This window comes from Erpetoichthys calabaricus, chromosome 9 (assembly GCF_900747795.2).
Source record: "Erpetoichthys calabaricus chromosome 9, fErpCal1.3, whole genome shotgun sequence".
Lineage (NCBI taxonomy): Eukaryota > Metazoa > Chordata > Cladistia > Polypteriformes > Polypteridae > Erpetoichthys > Erpetoichthys calabaricus.
The window spans coordinates 45,177,870-45,203,304 of record NC_041402.2 but is presented as its reverse complement, the minus strand read 5'-3'; the positions used below and the strand labels follow the sequence as shown (position 1 = coordinate 45,203,304).

The 25,435-nt window shown below is 39.4% G+C and overlaps 1 protein-coding gene and 2 long non-coding RNA genes across 13 annotated transcripts in view; 2 read left to right on the top strand and 1 right to left on the bottom strand.

Annotated features, from left to right (window-relative positions):
* LOC127529119 (uncharacterized) overlaps positions 1-16,151 on the top strand; it is a 133,123-nt gene extending 116,972 nt beyond the window's left edge. The window contains exon 2 of the long non-coding RNA XR_007935802.1: positions 16,058-16,151. This is a non-coding gene — a long non-coding RNA (uncharacterized LOC127529119). The remainder of the gene's footprint in view (positions 1-16,057) is intronic.
* LOC127529118 (uncharacterized) overlaps positions 1-18,358 on the top strand; it is a 430,004-nt gene extending 411,646 nt beyond the window's left edge. Inside the window, exon 3 of the long non-coding RNA XR_007935801.1 lies at positions 18,210-18,358. This is a non-coding gene — a long non-coding RNA (uncharacterized LOC127529118). The remainder of the gene's footprint in view (positions 1-18,209) is intronic.
* The window catches only part of LOC114657229 (uncharacterized), a 454,729-nt gene that overhangs the window by 412,056 nt on the left and 17,238 nt on the right, over positions 1-25,435 (bottom strand). For 6 of the 11 annotated variants that reach the window (XR_007935800.1, XM_051931642.1, XM_051931638.1 and 3 more), the window contains exon 2: positions 19,255-24,225. Coding sequence is in view for 10 of the 11 variants with exons in the window: in XM_051931642.1 (XP_051787602.1) it covers positions 19,255-24,162 (4,908 nt within the window). In the remaining variant the exon portion in view is untranslated. Of the gene's footprint in view, positions 1-18,209; positions 24,226-25,435 lie in introns of all 11 variants that reach the window. The other 5 variants (XM_051931641.1, XM_051931633.1, XM_051931640.1 and 2 more) reach the window with 3 other exon arrangements.

The window sequence follows — 25,435 nt, the reverse complement described above, 5'->3', positions numbered from 1 at the left end:
TAGCTTTCCTCTTGACATCAGGGATCATGTAAACAGTTTAATTCCTGAGAACCCCAAAATGGGTTACTTCTACATGCTTCCTAAAATCCACAAAGAAGGGAACCCAGGAAGACCTATAATCTCAGGAATTGGCTCCCTTACAGAAAATGTTTCAGGTTGGGTGGAGCAGATCCTTAAACCCCTCACCCGTAACACAACCAGCTACATCCAGGACACCACTGACTTCTTAAAAAAACTGTCTGCTTTAGGCCCCTTACCTGAGGGAACCTTACTGGCCACAATGGATGTTGAGGCACTTTACACTAACATCCCCCATGATGATGGCATATTGGCATGTGAAATGTACCTCAAACAACATGATTTACCCACAAAGTCATTAATAGAAATGATAAAATTCACTCTGACACATAATCTATTCTCTTTTGGACAGGATTGCTACTTACAACAAATGGAGACTGCAATGGGATGTCGGTTTGCACCTCACTATACAAATCTTTTTATGGCAAAATTGGAGGAAGATTTCATGTCAATGTGCATCGTAAAAACCAATGTTGTATCTCCGTTACATAGATGACATCTTCATAATCTGGACTGCCAGTGAAAAGGACCTCCTCCATTTTCATAATGAATATAATTGTTTTCACCCCAACATAAAGCTGAAGCTGAATTACTCAAAAACAGAAGTCAGCTTCCTTGACACCACCGTTCAACTGAAAGACAACACCCTTGTAACTTCTATTTTTCACAAACCGACAGACAGACGGACCTACCTGAAAAATGATAGCTTCCACCCCAAGCATATAAGGCGCTCCATTATTTTCAGCCAAGCAATACGGTACAATCGTATTTGCTCAGACCCAACAGACCGGGATCAACAACTGCAGGAGCTCAGACAAGATTTCATCAAACAAGGTTACACCCCGAAAACAACAGACACTCAAATAAGAAGAGCTACTGCCATACCCAGAGACAACCTTCTGGAATATAAAAACAAAGACAACAAGGATCGCATCCCCCTTGTTGTCACCTACAACCCATATCTTGAAACACTTTGAAAAATTATAAAAGAACTTCAGCCAATACTAAACAATGACCAAACACTGAAAAATGTATTTCCTGAACCTCCCCTCCTGGCATACAGACAACCACCAAACCTTCAACAATTAATTGTCCGAGGCTCCCTAAGTGAACCAACAGAAAATGGCACATCTCCATGCCTACAGAAAAGATGCAAAACATGTGCCCACATCTATGATACAGACCGTATAGTTATACCACACTGCCGACTCGAACATCACATCAAGGGATCATTTTCCTGCAGATCATCTAATGTAGTCTACCTAATTTTCTGCATGAAATGTCCTGACACTGCACTCTATGTGGGAGAAACTGGACAAAACACTCCGCCAGAGAATGAACTTACACAGGTTCCACATTAAACATGGCAACACAGATGTTCCTGTGGCGGCCCACTTCAACAGCCATGGACACTGTGAGAAGGACTTTAAGGTCACAGTGCTTATGGGCAACTTCAAAACACAGCAAGAGAGAAAAGAATGGGAAGTTAAACTCATGCTAAAATTTAATACTTTACAACATGGATTGAATAAAGACAAGAGTTTTATGGCCAGATATGAGGATTGTTTACATCTCTCAGAATGACAGACAACCTGTCTACAGACCCACATTGTTTTGAAAAACTCATTACAAACTTCAAAAGACTTTGTTGGACAGTTATCTTATCCAGAGATCTTGACAATACATTGTTCTTTTCTCTCTTGCTAAATTAACCCTAGCCTGAATGAATCTATTAATTTTTTACATACAAAATCTCTCATTTAAAGATTTACCAATGTTGTTTCTTGTCCTAGAGTGTGTATATAAACATAGGAAACTTCAGTTTCTGTATTACATCTTGCCTGAAGAAGGGGCCTGAGTTGCCTCGAAAGCTTGCATATTGTAATCTTTCTAGTTAGCCAATAAAAGGTGTCATTTTGCTTGGCTTTTCTCTACATTCATAATGACTAACACGGTACAACACCCTAGTACTACAGAGCCTACGAAAAAACTCGTAGATCCGGCCCACCTTAAATCACTTCTTAAATCCGTTCACACCTCTCCGCCAGCATCCTTTGTCCTCTAAATGTGCTAATAAAAGACAAGCTGCCAGCAGCCGGCTATTCCATCCCCCCACCAACTTAGAGCGTGCGCGAAGTTTTCCCAGCTCATGCCTTGATTGATTATCTAGGAGTGAAGTGGAGTGTTAGACTGGAAATAATAGATCGTTATTTGGAACACATGCATTTTATGCGTGTTCCATTTCTACAGTAATCTGTGTAAACACATTGTTAAAACAGAAACTTTTTCATATTTTAGTAATAAATGTTACAAAATGTAGGCATAAACTATAGAATGTGTAAAGCCCGAGTTCCAAAGATCAAATAAACACTTTCACAAAAACTTCAAGAAGGGTGCAACAGTTTCTGTGGCATAGAACGCTAAGTTTTGCCTCTTAGAGCACAGCAGCTTTGCCGTGCCTCACAGATCTGAGTTCGATTCCCCGCTGGGGATAAAGTGTTGCTTTTTTTTTTTTTCTTTTTAACCTCAAACGGACATAAAATTTATAAATTGGTATGCACACGTTAACATTATACAAAGTTATTGTCTGTTTTTTTCCTGCATTATTATCAATCTTTAATTTAATATTGTTTTTTGTATCAGTATGCTGCTGCTGGAGAATGTGAATTTCCCCTTGGAATTAATGAAGTATCTATCTATCTATCTATCTATCTATCTATCTATCTATCTATCTATTTCATGAAGATTTGGACTTTTGAATTAATTTAATTTAAACTAGAGTGCTTTGCCCCCTGCTCGCTTCACTTGCCAACCCCCCCTCCAAACCCCACACTGGCATGCACTACGTGCCAGCCGCTTTGAGTCTCTGCCATTTTCGTTGTGAAGACAGGGTCAGAATGCACTCCAAGGAGACATGGTCATTCCTCCAAAACCCCATCTTAAACAGTGATACAATGGGAAACAAATACAGTTTTTTTTTACCTCCTCTTTGCTCGATCAGCTGCTGGGTTGCTGCTGCTGCCATGCACGTGATCTGCATTTCGTGGGGTGCACTTCTGTCATATCACCTATGTCCATATATTCGATCTCTTTTCGCTTTTTTCCTTTTCATCAATATCGCATTGAATTTTGATTCTGTGTTTGGAATTACATCATGACAACGCAACATATAACTAACTGCCCGTGAGTGAATATCGTTTCTTTCGCTCTACAAGAAATGTGTCTGACAATGGCATTCAAACAAATGAGAAATGATTTCTTTCACGGGATTTCACTTTCACCAAAGAACATATCTTTTAATTCTCGCAGATACGCCTCTTCATTGGGAAGAAACACTACTTTTTTTTCCTGATGGCAAACACAAATTATATGATCTACAAGTCTCCGACTTAAAGTTTAAATCTGAACAATATGTTTGATCTCTTTTCGCTGTTCCATTATTTCACAGAGTAATAATTTCTCTTTGTTTGCGCTAATGTGATCTTTACTATCCTTTTTTGAGATTTTCGTACTTCCATTATCTCTAATCTGCTCTGCATGTGTACCACACCAACATTTTTGAATTCTTTACGACATTCTACTATGTCATCTACTCTTTGTTTTATTTCTGGCACTGGGCGTGGTTAAATCTCTAGGCATAAAGACTCATCTTGCGGGACGTGAAAGTGTCTCAATGAGAAAATCACGTCTTGTCTCCTTCCAACCTTCCAAGATTTTTTTTTATAATAGAGAGATAACACAAATAAATATATGAATAATTTAATGCAAATAAAGTTACTTCAAATATTAGATCATCATCTGTGATGGTGAAAATTATGGTTGCTTACAATGCTACAAAGTGAAAACAACTGAAATAGGCAAGAAAACACAAACTGAAGCAATTTCTATTTCTTTATCCACAGTATTAACTGCTAATTAAAAATAAACAGATGTAAATTTTTTTTTCAAATAAGCTAACCCATGGAACCATGTCATGTACTTTTTTCTTTTAAAAAATAAGAATTTCTGTAAATAAATTGATTTAGCATAGCAAGAATAAGGGTAACACTTTAGTTTAGGCACTGCAAAAATGCATCTATTACTCATTTACTATTATGTAACAAAACCGTAACATACACTTCTTTGGGTCTTCATAACACTTACAACACATCAGCAAAGTGTTTATTGTTCTCTGCAATGTGACCAACTGTAGCAACAAAATTTCACTTTGGAGTGGTCTAAGGTGGCTTAACTGAGACATGTTTCTATATTACATATTTAGGACAAGATTTTCTTATTAACAAATAATTTTATTGTCAAGTCAATATGCCACACTGCACTGAGATGAATAATCTATCTGGTGATGTTTAATAAGTATTGTGAAGGCCAAAAGAAACCTTTGTTAAGGTCTTGTTACATAGTAATAGATGAGTAATAGGTACATTTATGCTGTACCTAAACTAAAGTGTTACAAATGGAAAGAACAAAGACATATACATAAGGACATTATTTTCTATGATATGTTGCAATAGCCAGTTCTGTAGAAGTGTGCTTTCTGTCATTTTTGTGATGCTTTTTCAAGTATTTGTACTAGTACTATGTTATTTGTTCTTGTCATTGCATAGGTTGTGCATGGTGTCGTGATAGGTCTTATAATTATAATAAATACTAATAGACATTCGTACAAAAAAAATTGCATGCATTACTTGTGTTTTCAAAAATTTGCAGATATCTTGTAAAATAGTTAGAATAACACAGGTCTCCTTAGAGCACCCCATCCATTCCTGCATTTGCTAAATTTCCCCAACAGCACACCTGATTGAAATTAATGAGGTCTTGATAAATTGAAGCCAGTATGCTATTAATGCAGTGTAACAAATACAGTAAATGGATGCGCTGGATTGTCATCAAAAATAATGGGGTGTCTCAGGAAAAGTTCTGGAAATTGCTACACTGACATTGACATGAAATTGACAGTCAGAATGTCATAGTTTAGTGTCAACAAGATTAGTCAGTTAGGAATAGCAAGCTAAACAGGATTTTCAAGATGTGCTTTTCAAGCTGTTAGAAAGGAATTTGATGAATATGGGCAAGCTGAAGACAGAAAATGCAGTACTGTAGAACCTCCAAAATGCTGCAGAATAATATCTGAAGTTCACTCCCTTTAAGGGACAGAAGGAAATCCCAGTGATGTGCTTGATCACTATGTGCCCCTAAAGTGCACATTTCAAGCATGCAGAGAAGATTTAAGAGAAACTATCTTGTAGGGCATATTGCACCTATGTAATTTTTGTTGCAGAAAGGCAAAAGAGATTGCAGTATGTGAACGTTCATAAAGCATGGAGAGACAACTAATAGCAGAAAGTCTCGTGTAGTGATGCATTTTGGTTCACAAAGACCTCGGTATGTCAGTAGGTGAAAAATACACTGAGCCTTTCTGCCATCTTATGTGAACCATGGTGGCAATTATATAATTTCTTGGAGGTTCATTTCAGTCAAGAGTATGGGGGATCTGGTCACAATCAGTGAAATAATGACTGCTGAGATGCTGACATTTCATGCTGTACTTTCTGGAAAACAACCTATTAACATAAATGTCACCTTTCAGCACAATAACTCCAAACATGCTACAAACACTTAAGCCCTGCTTGAGGTAGACACTTGTGAGTGTAACCTTGGCTGTATTAAAGAGTCAGCCTCAGAGCCTCAACCTCACTATCTCTGAAGCTGTTTTGAAGGCAAAAAGAACAGAAAATAGCCAAAGTCTGAAGAACTGTTATGTCGAACCCTGAAAGAATCCAAGAATAATTTACCACGGGACTACTTTTTACAACATTGTACCAAACTGACTTATTTTAAAAATGAAAGACATTGCTATTATAATCTTATATAGAGTTTTCCTACACAAATAAACAATGTCCAGTTAATTAGCTTCAAAATAATTTTCTTGGTTTGCCTCTAAAACAGCACAATAGGTGAAGGTCTAGCAAAATACCTGTTAAACACTAGGTAGGGCTTTGCTCATTTATTAAAAATTTTAAAAAATCATGACAGATTAGCTGTATGTATGCTACAGGCTCATATATCCCAGCCATATCTAATCTAACACTCAACATGATTAATTAACTGTAATTTAGAATAAGCACTAGTGGGTAATGTAAAATTATAAATAATATATTTTTTATAACAATGTTCTGAATTAATTTACAGCTTTAAGCTAAATTATAGTCACATACCATTGTTAGCCATTAGATGGAGGATGGGCCTATTCAATCGTTTGAATATTTTAAAAATCCGTTAAAACTCATCAAGTACTGTACATTAATACACATGCAAACGGAAAAAGAGTCAATGTAGATGTTCAGTTTTAATGCTATCATGGAGATTCTATTCCAAGTGTTGTGACCAATGTTAATTCTGTATTGAAGTGTATGACTGTTCATTTCGAATATAATCCACCTTAATAAAATGATAAGTGTCTGCATGTCTGTCAGTTAGTCCATTTGCTGTGTCACTATCATTGCAAAAGATATCACATCACAAACTATTTTAGTACTAAAATGCTTAGAATTTGTCATTCCAATAGATGGTGCATCACAAAAAATGTGTCGTATTGCATTTTATTACTACATACATTACAAAATACATTACAATACATGCTGCTCTACAAATGTTAATACTGAGGTCTACATCGATTACTTACATTTCTACCTGTTACAAAACAGGTCACACAGCTAGTGAGTCTACAATCAAATAAGTGCAAATCTGAAAACATTTTTATAAGCCAGCTTATTTTGTGTAATTTGTTTGTAAAGTGTAAATTGCATAAATGAAGACTATATGAAAAAGTTGCTGAGGGTTATTTTTCTGTTTTAAAAGAAGTGATGTTAAATACTATTGATGAGCAAAACTGGTAAGTTTCGATTTGCAGACAGTTTTGTGAAACTGTATAAAATTTGTTTCCCAGGCTGTTTTGCAATTGCAACACTCATAAAAATTATTTTTTGAGGTTTCAAAGGTTTTTTTTAAGGGTGGAATACAAGAAACACCATATATTACCTGTCATCTTTAATGCAGCTGCATAATGCAGATAATTCCTGGGACCTCATTTATAAAGCTAGCATACTCACAAAAAATGGTTGAAGAGGCTTGAAAATTATGATATTTAGTAAAGAAAACCTAAGCATGGTAGCGGCAACTTCCATGCATATGTAACATTTCAAAGAAACTGGGAAATGATGACACCCTTGAAACAAGCAAGGAAATGCAGCCAACCCAGCTAAATGATGAGTCATCCATCCATCCATCCATTTTCCAACCCGCTGAATCCGAACACAGGGTTACGGGGGTCTGCTGGAGCCAATCCCAGCCAACACAGGGCACAAGGCAGGAACCAATCCCGGGCAGGGTGCCAACCCACTGCAGATGATGATTCATGCATATAGTAATTCATATCACTGCATTCTTATTACAATATTCGTTGATGTGACAAATATACTAAACCTCAAAATTGTTGAATATGATGTACAGACTCTATTTTAGGTTACTTTTAAAAGGGCCAATGCTGCATATTTACACTCAAAGACATTTTTTTGTTTTTCATCACATTATATAGCCTACATGTTGTCACTTCTTAGGCAACTGGCTGTGATTTATTTATTATGAGACTAACTAGTTTTGACAGATGTGACGGTACTATACACGGTGGCTGGCTTGTTGGTTAGGTAACTGGCTGAACCCTCAGTTTTTCATGTGTTCTATACTGTTCATTGAATCAACAATCATATCATTACATGTGCCAGGTGATAGTGGCTATCCGCTCAGACACGGGTACCTTATGCCTTTCCCAGATCTCCAGAACATCGAGAGGAGGTGTTATTATGTTGCACATAATCTTGTGTGCTCAGTTGCAGGGTGTCTCGACGTATCAGAAGGAGGATCTGCAGCATCGAGAAAACTTATACTGTATATGATGTTGATTAGCATCAAGACTCATTCAGAAATGCACATTTACAAGATGATTGTTATTTTTAAATGTCAATTTTTTGGAAATGTGTGTGTGCCAGGTTTTATGAATCTGACAATTTTTACTGTATCCATTTTCCTATGTTTTGGCATGCTCCTGTTTTCATGATCAAATCCATGCAAACCTTTTATAAATGATGCCACTGCACACCAATCAAGGCAATTTTATTTATGCCTGTCACTCAATCAGTATGGCATGTTGCATATTTTCCACACTAATCACTCCATTGTGCACATATCACCTGAAAATATCATTGCTAGAATTACCTAGCAATTGCCCTTTCCTGTTTCTTGCAGAGGGTATGCAAAGTCCAGTTTCAAAAGTACAGTTTCTTTTCTGTCTTTACTGCATCTTTAGGATTGTAATTACAAAGATTGACATCATAATTTACAAAGTCAAGATTGTCTTACTAGAACATGCCTGGCAGTGAATATCTTGAGATTGCACACATATTAATATTGTGTGTGTTCCTAGTATTTTAGCAAAGACACATTGCATTTACGTGAGACACCACCATCTCTGAAAGAAATTTTCCTTTTTTTTAATTTTATACTTACTAGCCAACCCGCGGCGTAACATATGCCTCATAATTATGTGTTGATGGGTGAACACTTCCTGAAAGACACAGTTGTCCAAATGGGGTTGGTTTTGAGGATACGACTGTAGGTGAATGAAAAGATGTAACTCTGGAGAGGGCAACATACAATACAGCGTTTTACACGCTGCATACATCGATTCACATCGAAGTACAGACACTACTAAGACCATGGAATACCCCTCTCAAACTGTTTTACACGCTGCATACAGTGATTCACATCCACGACAAATATGATTCTTCTTAGATGGTGCTGTCGCGTCCACCTTCGCTCTCGAAGCATACACACTGCCTGGTCATGTGCCCGCTCGCAAAAGCAACTAACAGAGACCCGCCCACCAACTGTAACTATATACATCGGACTTCCAATACAACTCTGAGTCCTGCCACGTGCAAAAGTTCGCTGATGACACTGCTATCGTGGGCTGCATCAGGAGTGGGCAGGAGGAGTATAGGGACCTAATCAAGGATTTTGTTAAATGGTGCGACTCAAACCACCTACACCTGAACACCAGCAAAACCAAGGAACTGGTGATGGATTTTAGGAGGCCCAGACCCCTCATGGACCCCGTGATCATCAGAGATAACTGTGTGCAGATGGTACAGACCTATAAATACCTGGGAGTGCAGCTGGATGATAAATTAGACTGGACCGCCAATACTGATGCTCTGTGCAAGAAAGGACAGAGCCGGTTATACTTCCTTAGAAGGCTGGTCTCCTTCAACATCTGCAATAAGATGCTGCAGATGTTCTATCAGACGGTTGTGGCGAGTGCCCTCTTCTACGTGGTGGTGTGCTGGGGAGGCAGCATTAAGAAGAAAGCCGCCTCACGCCTGGACAAACTGGTGAGGAAGGCAGGCTCTGTTGTTGGCATGGAGCTGGAGAGTTTAACATCTGTGGCAGAGCGACGGGCGCTGAGCAGGCTCCTGTCAATTATTAACATTTAACATTATACAAAGTTATCTGTTTATTTTACCTGCATTATTATCAATCTTTAATTTAATATTGTTTATTTTATCAGTATGCTGCTGCTGGAGAATGTGAATTTCCCCTTGGGATTAATAAAGTATCTATCTATCTGTCTGTGTGTGTGCCTCTGTCTCTCTCTGGCTCTGCCTGTGTGTGTGTGCGGCCCTCTCTCGGGCTGCCTGTGTGCCTTTGTCTCTCTCTGGCTCTGCCCGTGTGTGCGCGCGACTCTCTCTCTGGCTGCCTGTGTGCCTCTGTCTCTCTGCGTCTGTCTCTCTCTGGCGCTGCCTGTGTGTGTGTGCGTGGCTCTCTCTCGCGCTGCGTGTGTGCCTCTGTCTCTCTCTAGCTCTGCCCGTGTGTGTGCGCGGCTCTCTCTCTCACTGCCTGCCTGTGTGCCTCTGTCTCTCTCTGGCTCTGCCCGTGTGTGTGCGCGGCTCTCTCTCTCACTGCCTGCCTGTGTGCCTCTGTCTCTCTCTGGCTCTACCCGTGTGTGTGCGCGGCTCTCTCTCTCGGGCTGCCTGTGTGCCACTGTCTCTCTGTGGCGCTGCCTGTGTGTGAACCGAGGTTCGACTGAGGTTGACTAATGAAAAGTCAACGTGGCTCAGAGATGCATGTGGCCTCTAGCCCAGACGAACATAAATGACGGCATTTTTTACCCAGTCGTGCGTCCGAGTTGGTGGGCGTGGCTCTGCGAGTTGTCGTCATATCCAATGGTCTTAGAGTTGGTGGGCGTGGCTCCTTCCTGCGTGCGCCATGGGCGGCTTACTTGTCGGCGGCTTAGTGAATTATATATATAGATTGGTGATTGATGGTGCAGTGGTAGCAGAGCTGCCTCACAACAAAGAGACTGCCACTTGTGTCCCAGGTGCTCCTTCAGTGAAGTTTGTATGTTTTCCATTTGCCCATGTAGGTTTCCTCTGGGTACACCATTTCCCTCCCACTGTCCAAGACATGCACACTAGGTGGATTGATGATGCCCCTGCTGTGGGTGTATGTATTTGTTCACCCTGTGATGGGCTGGCACACTGTACAGGAACTGTTCTTGCCTTGTGCTTGACGCTTGCTGGGGTAGATTCCAGTTTTTCTGTGATCCTGTCCACAGTGATGCCACTTGTAGAGCTTATGCTATCCTTTTTTATATATATTAATTTTTAAAATGTTTAGACTAAGACTTTGATTGTGCCACTGATATGCACAAGTTATATGTGCAACTTACAGCTGCAGCAAGGCTCAGGACTACTGTGCTTTTATGCTACACTAGTTTTGAGATATCTGAGGATGATACTACTATTGTTGGAAAAACTTGGCATCTGTCCTTTATTTGTGTTACTGATTGGGAGGATCTTCTACCTATCTTCAACATTGCAGCTCTAGAGATGTTTTCTCAGTTATATGAAAATACATTGGAAGATGCAACAGAGGTTGGAAAGCCCAGACAAAGCTTATTTTAAAGTCAGTTTAATTATTGATATTTTGTTGTTTGTGGCTGTGGTATGTTTACCTGCATAGCAGAACTTGGTACACACTTGCCCGACAGATGTTAGGTCTTAGACAGATGTTAATCACCACTGCATAGTTTATTGTTTCACTCAGTCAATCAAACAAATTTGTAACAATTACATACCAGTCACCAATCTAATTGCCAATTACTTAGTGCAGTTGCTTTCCCACATGCATAGATTAATATTGTGGCAGACAGCTGGGGGTGCCACCCACCCGGGACGCCCAGGAAGACAGGAGGAGGGCTCATGCCTCCTCCAGACCATGAGAGGGTGACCGCCTGGTTCATTTAGGGGCCACGGGTGCAGGGCTTGGAAGCCCAACCCTGTAGGGGCCCGTGGTCTCCGCCAGGGGGCGCCCCTCTGCCTGAAGGACCCGGAACCCCAACACTTCCGCCACACCAGGAAGTGCTGGGGGAAAGAAGACTGGGAACACCCGGAACACCCGGAGGGCTTCCGGGAACACAGCCGGCACAGTGTCTAGGGAGTGTCAGGGATCACCTGGAGCCCATCCGGGCACTTATAAAAGGGGCCGCCTCCCTGCAAAGGAGGACAGGAGTCGGGTGAGGAGTGGACAAGGTTTGTGTGCAGGAGAGTGGAGGCGGCTGAAGAGCAGGCAGAGACTGAGAGAGGCCTGGACTTTGGGGGAGTTTGGTGCTTGAGGCACTGGGTTTGTGCACTTTATTGGACTGTAAATTATGCACAATTAAAGTGTGGCGGACTTAAGAATGGTGTCCGTCTGTCTGTGTCCGGGCTACTTATCACAATATTAATATTAATTTATTCATAAAAAATTAAAATATAAATATTAATAACCTGGTTCTGCTTCAGCCTCACTACAAACCAAGAGTGAGGGAGCTACCTACAACCACACGCTCATTCAGGAAGTAGTCCCCTGAGGCAGAGCAGGCTCTGAGAGACTGCTTTGGAACTACGAACTGGGATATCCTGCAGGGATTATATAGTGAGAACATTGAGGAGGTTGTTGACTGCACTACTGACTACATCAACTTCTGTATGGAGATTGTAGTTCCAGTAAGAACAGTATGCTGCTATGCTAACAACAAACCATGGATTACAAGTGACATCAAGGCCTTTTGAACCAGAAGAAAAGGGCTTTTAAAGGCGGTGATCAGCATGAGCTCAAGTGTGTGCAGAAGGAACTCCGAGTCCAGCTCAGGGTGGCGAAGGATTAGTACTGGATAAAGCTGGAGCAGAAGTTGCAGAATAACAGCCTGAAGGAAGTGGGGGATGAGATGATGGTCTTCACTGGCTGTAGCTCAAAGCGGGGTGCCACCATCGAGAGAGACGTGGAGAGAGGAAACCAGATGAACAACTTCTTTAACAGGTTTGACCACCCTAACCCACACTCACCTTGGAGTACTGCACCCTCCACCCATCCTTCTGCTGATACCAGCATAGGAGAGAGTTTCCCCCCACCCACAATTACAGTAGTGCAGGTAAGCAGAGAGCTGAGGAGATTTCGTGCCAGAATAGCAGTGGGTCCAGATGGAGTATCACCATGACTGCTGAAGGCCTGTGTGTTGGAGCTGGAGAGTCCTCTACAGCACATTTTCAACCTGAGCCTGGAACAGGGGAGAGTCCCGAGGCTTTTGAAAACATCTTGCATCACCCCAGTCCCAAAGGTATCACATCCTAGTGTGCTGAATGACTTCCAGCCTGTCGCTCTAATGTCACATGTGATGAAGACCATGGAGCGGCTGCTGCTTCACCACCTGAGGCCACAGGTTCAACACGCCCTTGACCCTCTGCAGTTTGCATACCAGGAGAAGGTGGGAGCAGAGGATGTCATCAACTATATGCTACACCGATCCCTCTCCCACTTGGACAAAGGCAAAGGTGCTGTAAGAATTATGTTTCTGGACTTCTCTAGCGCCTTCAACGCCATCCAACCTCTGCTCCTTAGGGACAAGCTGACAGAGATGGGAGTAGATTCATTCCTGGTGGCACGGATCGTGGACTATCTTACAAACAGACCTCAGTATGTCCATCTCGGAAACTGCAGGTCTGACATTGTGATCATCAACACAGGAGCATCACAGGGGACTGTACTTTCTCCGGTCCCGTTCAGCCTATATACATAGGACTTCCAATACAACTCGGAATTCTGCCACGTGCAAAAGTTCGCTGACAACACTGCTATCGTGGGCTGCAACAGGAGTGGGCAGGAGGAGGTGTATAGGAACCTAACCAAGGACTTTGTTAAATGGTGTGACTCATGCCTGGACAAACTGGTGAGGAAGGCAGGCTCCATTGTAGGCATGGAGCTGGACAGTTCGACGTCCATGACAGAGCGATGGGCGCTGAGCAGGCTCCTGTCAATCATGGAGAATCCACTGAACAGTATCATCTCCAGACAGAGGATCAGCTTCAGCGACAGACTGCTGTCTCTGTCCTGCTCCACTGACAAATTGAGGAGATCGTTTCTTCCCCACACTATGCGACTCTTCAATTCTACTCAGGGGGGAAAACGTTAACATTATACAAAGTTATTGTCTGTTATATCTGCATTTTTATCACTGTTTAATTTAATATTGTTTTTTTTTATCAGTATGCTGCTACTGGAGTATGTGAATTTCCCCTTGGGATTAATAAAGTATCTATCTATCTATCTATCTATCTATCTATCTATCTATCTATCTATCTATCTATCTATCTATCTATCTATCTATCTATCTATCTATCTATCTATCTATCTATCTATCTATCTATCTATTGATTGTGATTTAATGCCAGTATTGTACATTTTGTATTGATGGGTTTATTTTTTTTGGAAATTTCACTTTACTGTTGATATAAGTTGGCACACAGTCACTAAACGAGTGATTGTATTTATTGTACTAAATACCGGTTGAGGTTGTTATCAGGAATTACCCTTTTCATTTGTTATCTTAATAAAGAACCTTTTATATTTTTAAATAGGAACTTTACATTACATAAAGATTCAGTATTTTCTTGACACTATAATTAAATGACAAAGTTCCAACCCTGCTCTCTATCGTGATGCAAAGCAGTCAACAACTTTATCTTGATACTTAAACATGGATTATAACTTTCCTTCAGGTACTTCTTTTAAATGTTTTATGTTAAGAAATGTGAGCAACAATCAAAAGATCACAGACCCTCCACGGTTAACAATATTACATCTTTGATGCCATTTTTTAATCACTTGAGTTTGGTGTTGCTGTTTGTGAAATACAAGCCTATTTGGGCTCTGTATTTGAACTAAATAAAATCGGTAAAATGTTAAAAAAAAAGTGTAGTCTGGTGGTGCACACTGATTTCTGTTATCAAGATTTTTTTTACTGTGATTCTACTAAAATATTTAATTATCAAAAATGTTAATTGACTCTTTGATAAAGTAATTACATTTTTATTAAATGTTCCAACTTTCAAATCATTTAACTTAAATGCATCTGAATGTTATGACATTGGTACATTTTACTCATTTGTTTCTTTATTTTTTTCCAGGAGTGTGTAATTTATCATTAAAAATAATGCATCATCTTTATTTATACCTTTGGGAATGTAGAAGACATGGATTGATTCCACAAATAGCCTTCTCTGTTGAGGACTGAACAAGTTTAGTTTCTTTGCCTGGTCCAAGCAGGACATGCACTATACACTACGATGCACTTTGTTGTATTTTCTCTCCTTTTTGTAGTATGTTTTGCACAGAATACCAGACAATAACATCTTTTAGACTTCAAACAGCTTTTCTCTTGTTTAATTTTTATTAGTTTTATGATGTAATCTGTCATTTAAATTTAGACATCTAGCTGCTTCTGTGTATTGCTTGAAATATAAATATAGAATTTTGATGTAAACTGTTAAATTCTTTACAAGGTTTTCATCTTGTAGGTTAGCCCTGACCACTTTTAGTTACATTACCCTGTGACTACTACATAACATTGTACAATATAACTACAGTATCTATTCATCTATACTATAAAACACTACTCTCTATGTGTGCATGTGTGTTGGGTCCAAATGAGAAATCTAATTGATCAGTTTGGCTTTCATGACTCGGTGGTAGGGATGATGGAACAACGCCTTAGGGTGGCAAAGTTCAGTTGCAGATTGTGAAAACATTTTTTAGTTTAAAAAAAAAAGAGTCAAAATGAGACATTTCGATGACAACATAGTGAATAACTTGCAGAGAGATGTTAACTTGCTAAATACTAACGAAGTGCAATCTGAGTCGCATTCAAAGATGTGAAGTATTCACGGGAGTACTAGTGATGTTTTCACAATGAGTAATGGGGGTACATTGGTGGTAGTCAAAAGGTGCAAAGGAAATGAACAAGGTGTCCTGAAATGACAGAGTCTGAGAAGTGGGCTTTACAGGAATGTGATCGAGAAATTAAATGGTGGGCAAGAGAGGTTGAGTCACAATGGGATACTATGGGAAGGTGTAGGAAGAATATTGAGGATACATGTAGGGGAACAGAGGCATGTCATGATACTGAGAAGCGCAGGAGGAACACTTCTTGTTCTGTTATTTCTCTTCAATAGGACAGCATAGTTAGTATATAATAAATATTATGCATTACAGAATGCACTTGAACATGTATGATTTTAATGGTATTTATTTAGATTATTCAAAAGCATACAATTCATTAATTCATTCATGATGATAAAAAGATTTGCTGTATTTTGCTTATAACCAAATGTTTTCAAAATTGAATGGTCCACTTGACTGTGTACCTTTTTAAACAGCACATTACATTCATCGTGATTATTAAGAAATATTCAGAATTTAATTAGGATTCCTCCAAGTTGAACTCTACCAGAAATGTATTTCATTTTCTGGCAATTTTTTTTCCATTCATCTATTCACCTGCTTATCTATTGTATGCCTAATCCACCAGAGCCTAACTTGACAGCAGCAGGTGCACGGCAGAAATCAAAAAGAGACACAAAAAGGTTAGTTCATATGATAGACAGCAATAATGCAAGAAAAGTAGAAAAATTAAAAGCATTTTGCCACCTTTGAAAAAAGCTAATGACAGAGAATGAGGATAATTGTTTTAGCATATATTTTCATTAGCAAAATGAACAGGCTTCTAATTCTTAAACCTGAGATCCCTGAGAAGCTACTGCTTTTTGCTAGAATGTTAATCATCGATTACATTAAGCATTAGCTGGATTTCTTCTAATTAAAGATAATAGAATATAATTACCATATTTCTGATTTTTTTTGTTATAATGACTTTAATTTGTTACATAAATGTGTCCAATGACGATATTGAAGACCAGAGTCACTCACTTCAACATTCTTAGCTTTGAATGTTTAGAGCTTTCCTTAAAAACTTACAAGTTTAACAAACACAAATATTTCACTTTGTGGTAAATTCCTGGTCTAAAGCATCCACAGTGCTCAGTAAAATGTACATTGATTTTGTTGCAGAAAAAGGGAAAAGATAGCAGGAAACAGTAAAAACATCAAATATATGGCAATAAATAAGTAGGATTTCACTACATAATAATCCAAAAAGGAAAACCAAAAATCTAAGTCAGAATGACAAATGTAAAAATACAGGAATTTAGAAAGAGAGTGTTAGAACATGAGTGGCAAACCTAATTTAAGGTCAGCTCCATGATGACACAACACCTGTGCAGAGCTAAATAACATGTTGTCTTCAAATACGTGAAGTGTATTACATTCCATTTAAGCTTTCTATCCTTTCTGTAAATTGGTAAATTAAATAACCATTTATTAATTTATTAACTGACTTTATTTGGAATGAGAGACAAACAATTAGATTGGGAAGGCTATGTTTAAATTATTTTCTTTTTTCTTTCTGTGCATTTTGAATAAAATCATTGGTCTGATAGTTGAATTACATAGCACTCTACAGTTACAAGTTTCTCTATAGATGGGCTGTAAAATAAGAAAAGAAAATGAGCCTTAGCAGTCAAAAGTGAAGTGGTGTAATGCTGATAAAACAGGAATATTCCTAACTCTGAACTTTTGATGTCTTTGAAGTGCAGCATTGTGTGACCTCACTGTAATGAAACTCACGACTACCAGTTGAAGGAAAATGAAATATCTAAATGAGGTTGAAAGGATTTGTAACACAGAAAGTCGCTATATTTCATACAATACTGTGGGCAAAGAGTCTACTATATACTGTATGCTGGTGAATCAGATCTTAAGAAATTTCATAAAAATTATTTTCAGTGTCTTTTCGATCATTTAATTGATTGCCAATACCTAATTTGATTTTAACAAATGAATAGAAACTACTGAACAATAGATAATACAAAAAACACCAAAGATGTCTTTGCAGAAGCATGTGAGAGACAGATGTGTTTTAAAGTTTTGTTAATTTTTTAAAGTTTTAATACTTCCAAATGCAGAATACACCTGAAAAAAGACAAGCAGAAGGTTTGTGTACAGAATCACCAAATAACAACTGATTTATAGCAGTTGAAACAAATTAATTGCAGTTTTCTTTCAGCTTGAGCTTCTGCTTCAGCGTGACCACTTATAATACTTTTCTCAAAATGAATTTTAGTCACAGAATCAGTACACAGTCACAGTATAAGTAAAATAATTAGGAACAGAGTTTCAGAAATTGACTATTTGTATCATAAACACTTAGAAATATGCTCCATCATTATTTGGAATTGTCATTTCAAATTTCTTTACCCTTTATGAGAAAAACTGTGATAAATGAGAAACAACAATTCCATTTTTATAACTATATAATTAGCATTTAAAATTATTTTTTTGAATAATGCTAATGAAAGAGTTAAGGATTAGATTACTGATTATGCATAGATGCCTTAAACTGATATAGTTGTGACCAGAAAGCACTATGTAAGCTAATGCCTCAATACTTTAAAGTTTAATGCTTACCCCTCTAAATTCATCGACCCACTTCTTACGCTGAATAACTAAACTCCACTGAGACACATTCTCTGATAAAGTTTTGGAGCTCAGTGCTTTTAGCTCTGTGGCTTTTTCAGTTACCTTGCTTTCTGACACATCAGGCTCAAGCCCTTTGGCAACAGCTGCATAGACTTTTCCTTCACCAGATACAGTTACAACTTTCCCTTTAATGCACACATCATAACGACCACTGGGGTACTGCTCACTCTTGGGTCGGTAAACCACACTTATGGTACCAGTGATGGTTTTTGTATTGGGGTTCAATGTTTGGATCTTCCTCATGTCACCTTTATTATCAGCCAGAACAACAATCCTCTTTCCTGTGACCTCAGCTAACACACGAATATCCACCACAGTGGCTGGTCTTTTAGTAGTTTGAATATCAGCAGCATAGGCTTTTACAGCCTTCTGCATTTTTACTGCAGTGGGTGTGAGATCTTTCTTGTAGTCTACAACATTTCCAGTGGAAACTTCTTTAGACTTTATGAAAGTATCAGCATCCACTTTTATCTTATCTTCAAGAAATGTATTGATTTTACCATTAACTTTATTTTGAGCAAATTTCACAAGGTGGTTGGAGAACTTCTGCTGGAAAACCAAAGCAAGCACATCCACTAGTGAACCTGCAACTTCAACTGCCAGCTCCCCTTTAAAGCCATCTAAAAGTATGGATTCATTTGTGGTTAACACTATTTTTTGTGCTTTTCCTGCCATATTGTTTTCTTGAATCATTTTCTCAAGATCCTCACAGTATTTTCCATTAAATTGATTAGACATAGTGATAACCGAAGCTATGGCATCTGCAGCCAAAGCACTCATATAAGTTGCTTGGATGATACCCAGAGCAATTTTAAGTTTTCCTTTAGACTCTTCAGAAGCATTACCAAGGACCTCAAGCATTGATGAATGAAGTTTTTCCTGCCACTCCAGACCCTCTTTATCCGATTCCAGCACTGTATCGGCAACTTCCTTAAAGATGTTCTTCAACTTCTCTGTACTAATGGTATCTGACAACAGGACATTCACTTGCATGCCGTCCTTTAGATGGGACAGCACCACAGTATCTGCCAGAGGCTTTAAGGGCTCCTGTTTCATATTCTTCTGCACTGATTCAACTGCTGCTTCCTTTGCCTTATTTTTAATTTCTTCCACAATTTTATCCAATATTATATCCTCTGTTTTACTAAGGACCTCAACTGCAATCTCTTTGCCGGCATATTTAAGAACATTCTTTATGTTATCCTTTAGAGCCTGCTTAAGCCCAGTCTTGACCTGTTTGCTGAGTACTTTTGGTAAAGCTTTCAAATTCTTACCAATGGCTTTGATTGCCGTCATTGTTGCTTTAGCACCTTTGGCAATAACCTTGCCAATTCCAAAGCTGACCAAGGAGAGGCCAACAGAGATTGCTTTCTCAATGGCCCATGAGGCCCAACTGAATTCTCCAGTTATCATGGCTTCAGCACCACTGATGCAGTCTGATATTCCCTCACTAATCAATGCCATACCAATGTTGGCAAGTGTGCCACAGGTTACAGCAGTAAGAATAATTCCTGCAACAAGCTGTAAAACTCCCAGGAGGAAGACAACCAGACCCTCCCAACAAAACCTGGGTTTTTCCTTAACAGTATAGATGTTGACCAGGCCCAGTTTGTAAAACTCATAGAGTTCTTGATGAACTTCAGACTGTGCATCTGGGACCAGTGCAAAAACAGAAGTTTCTTCCACAATAGCATCCCTTCCTTTATCCTTGATCTCTTTCAACTTCTTAATGGCTTCCTCAATGTTTTTATTAAAGAAATCAAGTACTTGGCATCTTGTCATTATGTGATTCTGGAATCTGGTGGTTTCTTCGCTCTCTTTGGATTTACTAGCAAGTTTAACTAACTGCAGGGTCACCACACATTGCTCTTTGAAATTGGCCAGAGATTCTTTTGCTTTTTCCAAATCTTCCATTGCTTTGTTTAAGTAATTGTCTTTTGACAGCTTTATTGTGCAGTAGGCATGGCTGTAAAAAGCAATAGAAGCCCAAGAGGGATCAAGAGCCATGCTTTTTTCAAACAACCGGGAGCTGAGCTCAAATTTTCCATCAAAGAGTTCTTTGTTGCCAAACCGGATGTACTGATAGATGCTAGAACATGGAGATTCTTCTGTTTTGCACAGTTGCTTGGCCTTAGCAATATCGGAAGCCAAGGAAGCCAACAGCTCATCTCTCTTCAATTCCAGTATTGGCTTAGACTTGAGTTGCAGCCATATTCCCCAGTACTCATTTAGAACAGCTACAGTTGCCTTCTCATCCTCCACATCTTCAATCTCATTGTACACAGAAAGTAAGATCTTGCAATACTGGAAAAATAACTCTTCTCTTAAGAAGATCTCTGGAATATCATCATCTAAGTAGTGTAGCACACGTGATTTTGCTACTTGATCTCTGATCCTTTTCACTGCTCCTAGAGTGTTGACCTCACCAAGGTATTCTGGCATATGGTTAGTGCATACAATCAGCTGAGCTGAGCCAGGCTTTCCTTTTCGAGCTGTGCGGCCAAAAGCCTGAAGTTCCACTCTTGCATTCTGGGAAAGGAAGGTGAGAACCACAAAGAGTCCTCCACTGTTATTGACATCCCCAGACACTTTGATGTCCGTTCCTCTGCCAGCCAAATTAGTGGCGACAATCACATCTCCAGGTGCCAACTCAGCATCTAAAATTTTTGCATTGTCATTGTCACTGCGGATATAGAGTTTCAGCTGGCCACGCACAAAAGGTTTCAGCTCCTTTTCAATTTCAATGGCTCTGTTGATGCTCTCGCAGATCACTAGAGCAGCTCTGCCTTTTCCAGTTGAACTGGGAGAGATCTGTTCCTGAACTGTAGCACATATTTTTCTTTTCCAGTCCTCAGAAGTGTTTGTCATCTCTCCTTGAACTTCAAATAACTTTCTTCTGTTAAATGTTGGGATGCGGCAAGCGGTAAGGTTTGGGTAGAGTTTGGACAGAAATTGAATATCTGCATCAGTGCCCAGAGTTCCAGTGGTGCCAAAAACCTGGCCTTGATACTTATTGAAGTAAGAGACATTGGAGATAAAATTAGTGATTGTGGACATGGTACTGATCTTTGTCTGATGCTTCATTTCCAGAAACTGCTGCAGGCCATCTCCCCATTTTTTGTTTAGTTCAATAATCCCAGTAGATTTGAAGTCCACTGGCAGGATGCAGTCACCTTTGACAACATATTCCCTGTCTGGCTGCAGCTTAATTGCTAAAAATGCATTTTCTACCCATGTCTGCATTTTTGTTTCTACAAGGTTTTTTAAAAAGCCTGGGATGCTATGTTTCTCAGCGTTGTTGGTACAAGGTGTGAACTGGAGATGTTCCAATACGTAACTGCGAACTGGCTCCCAGAGCTGTTCATCTGAATCACAAAGCAAACAGCAAAGTCCATTGTCTAGCACAAAGAAAGGAAGTCCAGGAGTGCTGTCATCAGCAGTCAGCTGAAGTATTCCATTTGCATCTTGAATGTATGTTGAAAAGTGATATGGAATGTAATCTTCAAGGACATTGAAAAACTTTAACATGGCATTCTGGGGGATACTTTTGAGTTTCTCATTAAGTTTATCTTTGTCACTGGCTCCAATTTCCTTTGAAAATCCAGATGGAACAAGGCCGTTCTCCTCTGCAATTTCCAATATATCAATTGGTTCTTCTAGGCCCAGGTTATCTCCACTTAGACAATCAAATATGCCTTTGTAAAAAGGTACAGGAGGGCCACGAATAAATACTTTGTTCTCTGTAGCAACCAAACCATGCTGATTTACCACACTCCAGATCATGGCTAGGATTGTGTTAAGATGCTGAAGGCTTATCATATCACTTGACAAGTAAGTGAGCTGCACTCCTCGATCCAGCAGCAAAGAATCCACTTCGTCCACAATGATACAGTGAAACTTGCGATTGGGTCGTACTTGTTTTAACTCAAAGGTCTGGCGCAGATAATCAGCTGCAAAAGTCTCTACTGTCCCATAGACAATGTCAGCTTTGTAACAGATGGCTCTCTCTTCATCTTTGGTTTTGTTAGTGTTTGTATCCACTGTGATGCTAAAAAGCTTATAAAAGGGGCTCCAGTCTTCTGCATCTCGCTCACAGAGTACAGAAGAACTGGAAACAACATCCACTTGTTGTCCCATCAGTACTCGCATGGCCGCAAACATTGCTATGATGCAAGACTTCCCTTCTCCAGTGCCAACCTCAAGTAACTTACTGTATTTTGACAAGGCTAGCAGGCACCAGGTGACCATTTGAGTCACCCTTGGGTAATAGTTATTCACTTTAAACACTCCTTTGCACAACGTGAATAAAATTTTTTCAAGGTCTTCAGCAATTTTACCAGCACTCAGAGAACCTTTTGGTATATTTTCAAGTATGTCACGTTCATTCACTTTGAGTGCAGCAATTCTTTTTTGGACGCCTGAAACAATGCAGGTCACCTTGTCAAGAGTTTGAATGTCAATGCTTCCAGTCTTTTTAATTTCTTCCAGAACAGCATCAAGTGACTTTTCTGGTTCTTTTTTCAAATCCTTTTCAAATTCTTGATACAGAATTTCTGTTCCAAGGTGGTCAGTGATCTTCTTACCATCTTCATCCTGCCAGTTTGGAGGGACCCGGTAGATTTCAATCAGATGTAGCACCTTCGTGAGGAGGACAGGATCACTGCAGCTCTTTACTAAGTCATACATAAAATCCATAGCTTCATTGGGCTGCCATAGGCCAGATTGGACAATCCTCAGAAGTCTGCAGGTCAGTTCAGAATATGCTTCCTCATTATAGGATCGAGTTGTTGCATTTAGCAAGACCTCATAGCACTTTTTCTCCACATTTGTGATCTCTTTTCCATATTTTGGCTCACTGACTTCTCTCAGGCACTTCTGTAGAATTTCTAAAAATTTTAAGAGAAAGACTTCCTCTGCAGGAAGATTCTCTGTCTTTGTTATCTGCTTAGTGATCTTTACAATACTACATTGATATGTGCTTTCCAGCATTCTTTTATGTACTTTCAGCAAAGCCTGTGTGAAATTAAACATTTCAGTTATATTTTCTCCAGCATTATTCATTGTCTCTACCAGATACTGGGCTTGGTTGGTGACGCCCTCTTGCAAACTGCTGTCCTCCATTTTAAGATTTGTGAGCACAAGTTCTGTGAGCAGCACCTGTGTATGGACAAGAACAAGTCTGCTTGGGGGATTTGAAGGCCATTCTTGGAAAAGCAGTGTTTCCAGAGATTTGGAAAGGCTCTCAACTTGCTTTGTTGTGAGTGCAGTTAGTGTCATGTTAGAAAGTGATATTCCACTCTTGGCACATAAAACATCCATAAGGTTTTCATTATCAGTTTCACGATTTTCAAGGTGAACCTTGATAGTTTCAAACTCATCAAACTGGCTGACTACAATGTCTGTTGTGGTTTTCTGCTCCATCTTCTCACGGACTATGTCTTCTTCCTGTTCTGATTTGGCCTTAGCATTCTTAAGCGTCTGATCCAGCCTCTCTTGAAGCTCTCGTTTTTCCCTTTCTTCAGCTTCTCTCTTTTGTCTTGCTTCTTCTTCCCTTCTCTTCCTATCTGCGTCTTCTTTTTTTTTTCTTTCTTCTTCAGCAAGTTTTCTTCTTTCTTCTTCCTCCCTTTTTCTCCTTTCCTCTTCTGCCTTTCTTTCTCTTTCTGCTGCCTCTTTTCTCTGTCTCTCCTCTTCTTGCTGTCTTCTCCTTTGTTCTTCCTCTGCTTTTCTTCGTCTTTCCTCTTCCTCTCTTCTTTGTCTTTCTGCTTCTTCTCTTCTCCTCCTCTCTTCTTCCTCCCTTTTCCTTCTTTCTTCCTCTTCACGTTTCTTTTTTTCCCTTTCTTCTCTTTCAAGTCGTTCTCTTATTGGCCGATGGAAGCAGTCAGGACACTTGTATTGATTGTCTACCCCAACTTCTCTGTAATATTGGCCACCATTGTAAATGTAGACATAATATCCCTCAACCCAGTCCTTTCTAAAGTTATCGAATGATGTGCAAGGAGGAAGCCTAGTACCACAGACACAACAGTTACATCCATGGCATTCTGATGGTTGATTCCCCATGATTGGTTATTGAACTTGAATGACAGATCTGAGTCAATGAATTGTCTTCAGAAGAAAATTTCACTAAAAAAGAAAAGTGAAAAGTGAAATTATGTTAAAATTTCTTGATACAGTATAGTTCTACATTTACTTTATCATAAAACTAGCAAAATACCCGCGCTTCGCAGTGGAGAAGTAGTGTGTTAAACAGGTTATGTAAACATATATATACATATACATATATACACATATCTACATATACATATATATACATATATATATATACACATATCAACATATATATATATACACATACATATATACATACATACATACATACATAGTGCGTAATAACACGGGCTGTGATTGTTACATGGGAGGGAGACGACAAATCACAGCTTCCCGCTTTCTAATCGGGCCTGTGATTGGTGCTTTGACTGATGCCTAGATCCCACAGTATGTCCCCTTAGGAGAGGCGTTAGGCAAGTGTAATTGAATAGTGGTGCTGCAAGTTTAGCTTTACACCTGTTTTTAAGGCTTATTGACTGAAAGGGGCTTTCATGAAAAAACTTAGGGCTTTGCTACAGGATACACCCTCCACAAGTTAAGGAAGTAAAAATAAAGGTATATATTTCTGTTTTATTTAAACCTTTTAAGTTTGTATGCGGGCGGCATGGTGGTGCAGTGAAAGGTGCCAGTTAGGAGACCCGGGTTCGCTTCCCTGCGTGGACTTTGAATGTTCTCCCCGTGTCTGTCTGGGTTTCCTCCGGGTACTCCGGTTTCCTCCCACAGTCCAAAGACATGCAGGTTAGGTGCATTGGCGATTCTAAATTGTCCCTGGTGTGTGGGTGTGTGCGCCCTGCGGTGGGCTGGCACACTGCCCGGGGTTTGTTTCCTGCCTTGTGCCCTGTGTTGGCAGGGATTGGCTCCTGTATTTAGGATATAGCGGGTTGGATAATGGATGGATGGACATCTGTATTCATAGCCCTATTTGCCCGTTTTCATTTATTTTCTTTCTTCAGTAATATTTCAGTAAACCCGGAGCTTGTCAGTTCAAATCCTGGTACTGACACCACTGTGTGACCCTGAGGACGTCACTTCACCTGCCTGTGCTGCAAAAAACAAAAGTAATGTAACAAATTGTACCTCAGATGTTGTAAGTTGGTGGAATAAAAGCATAAGTAAAATAGATAAATATGTATTATGCACATAGGAACTATTCATTTATTTTCAGTTAAGTCATCTGCAGCAAACTTTTATAAATGAGGGTTTCTCATTTTTAGATAGTGCAAAC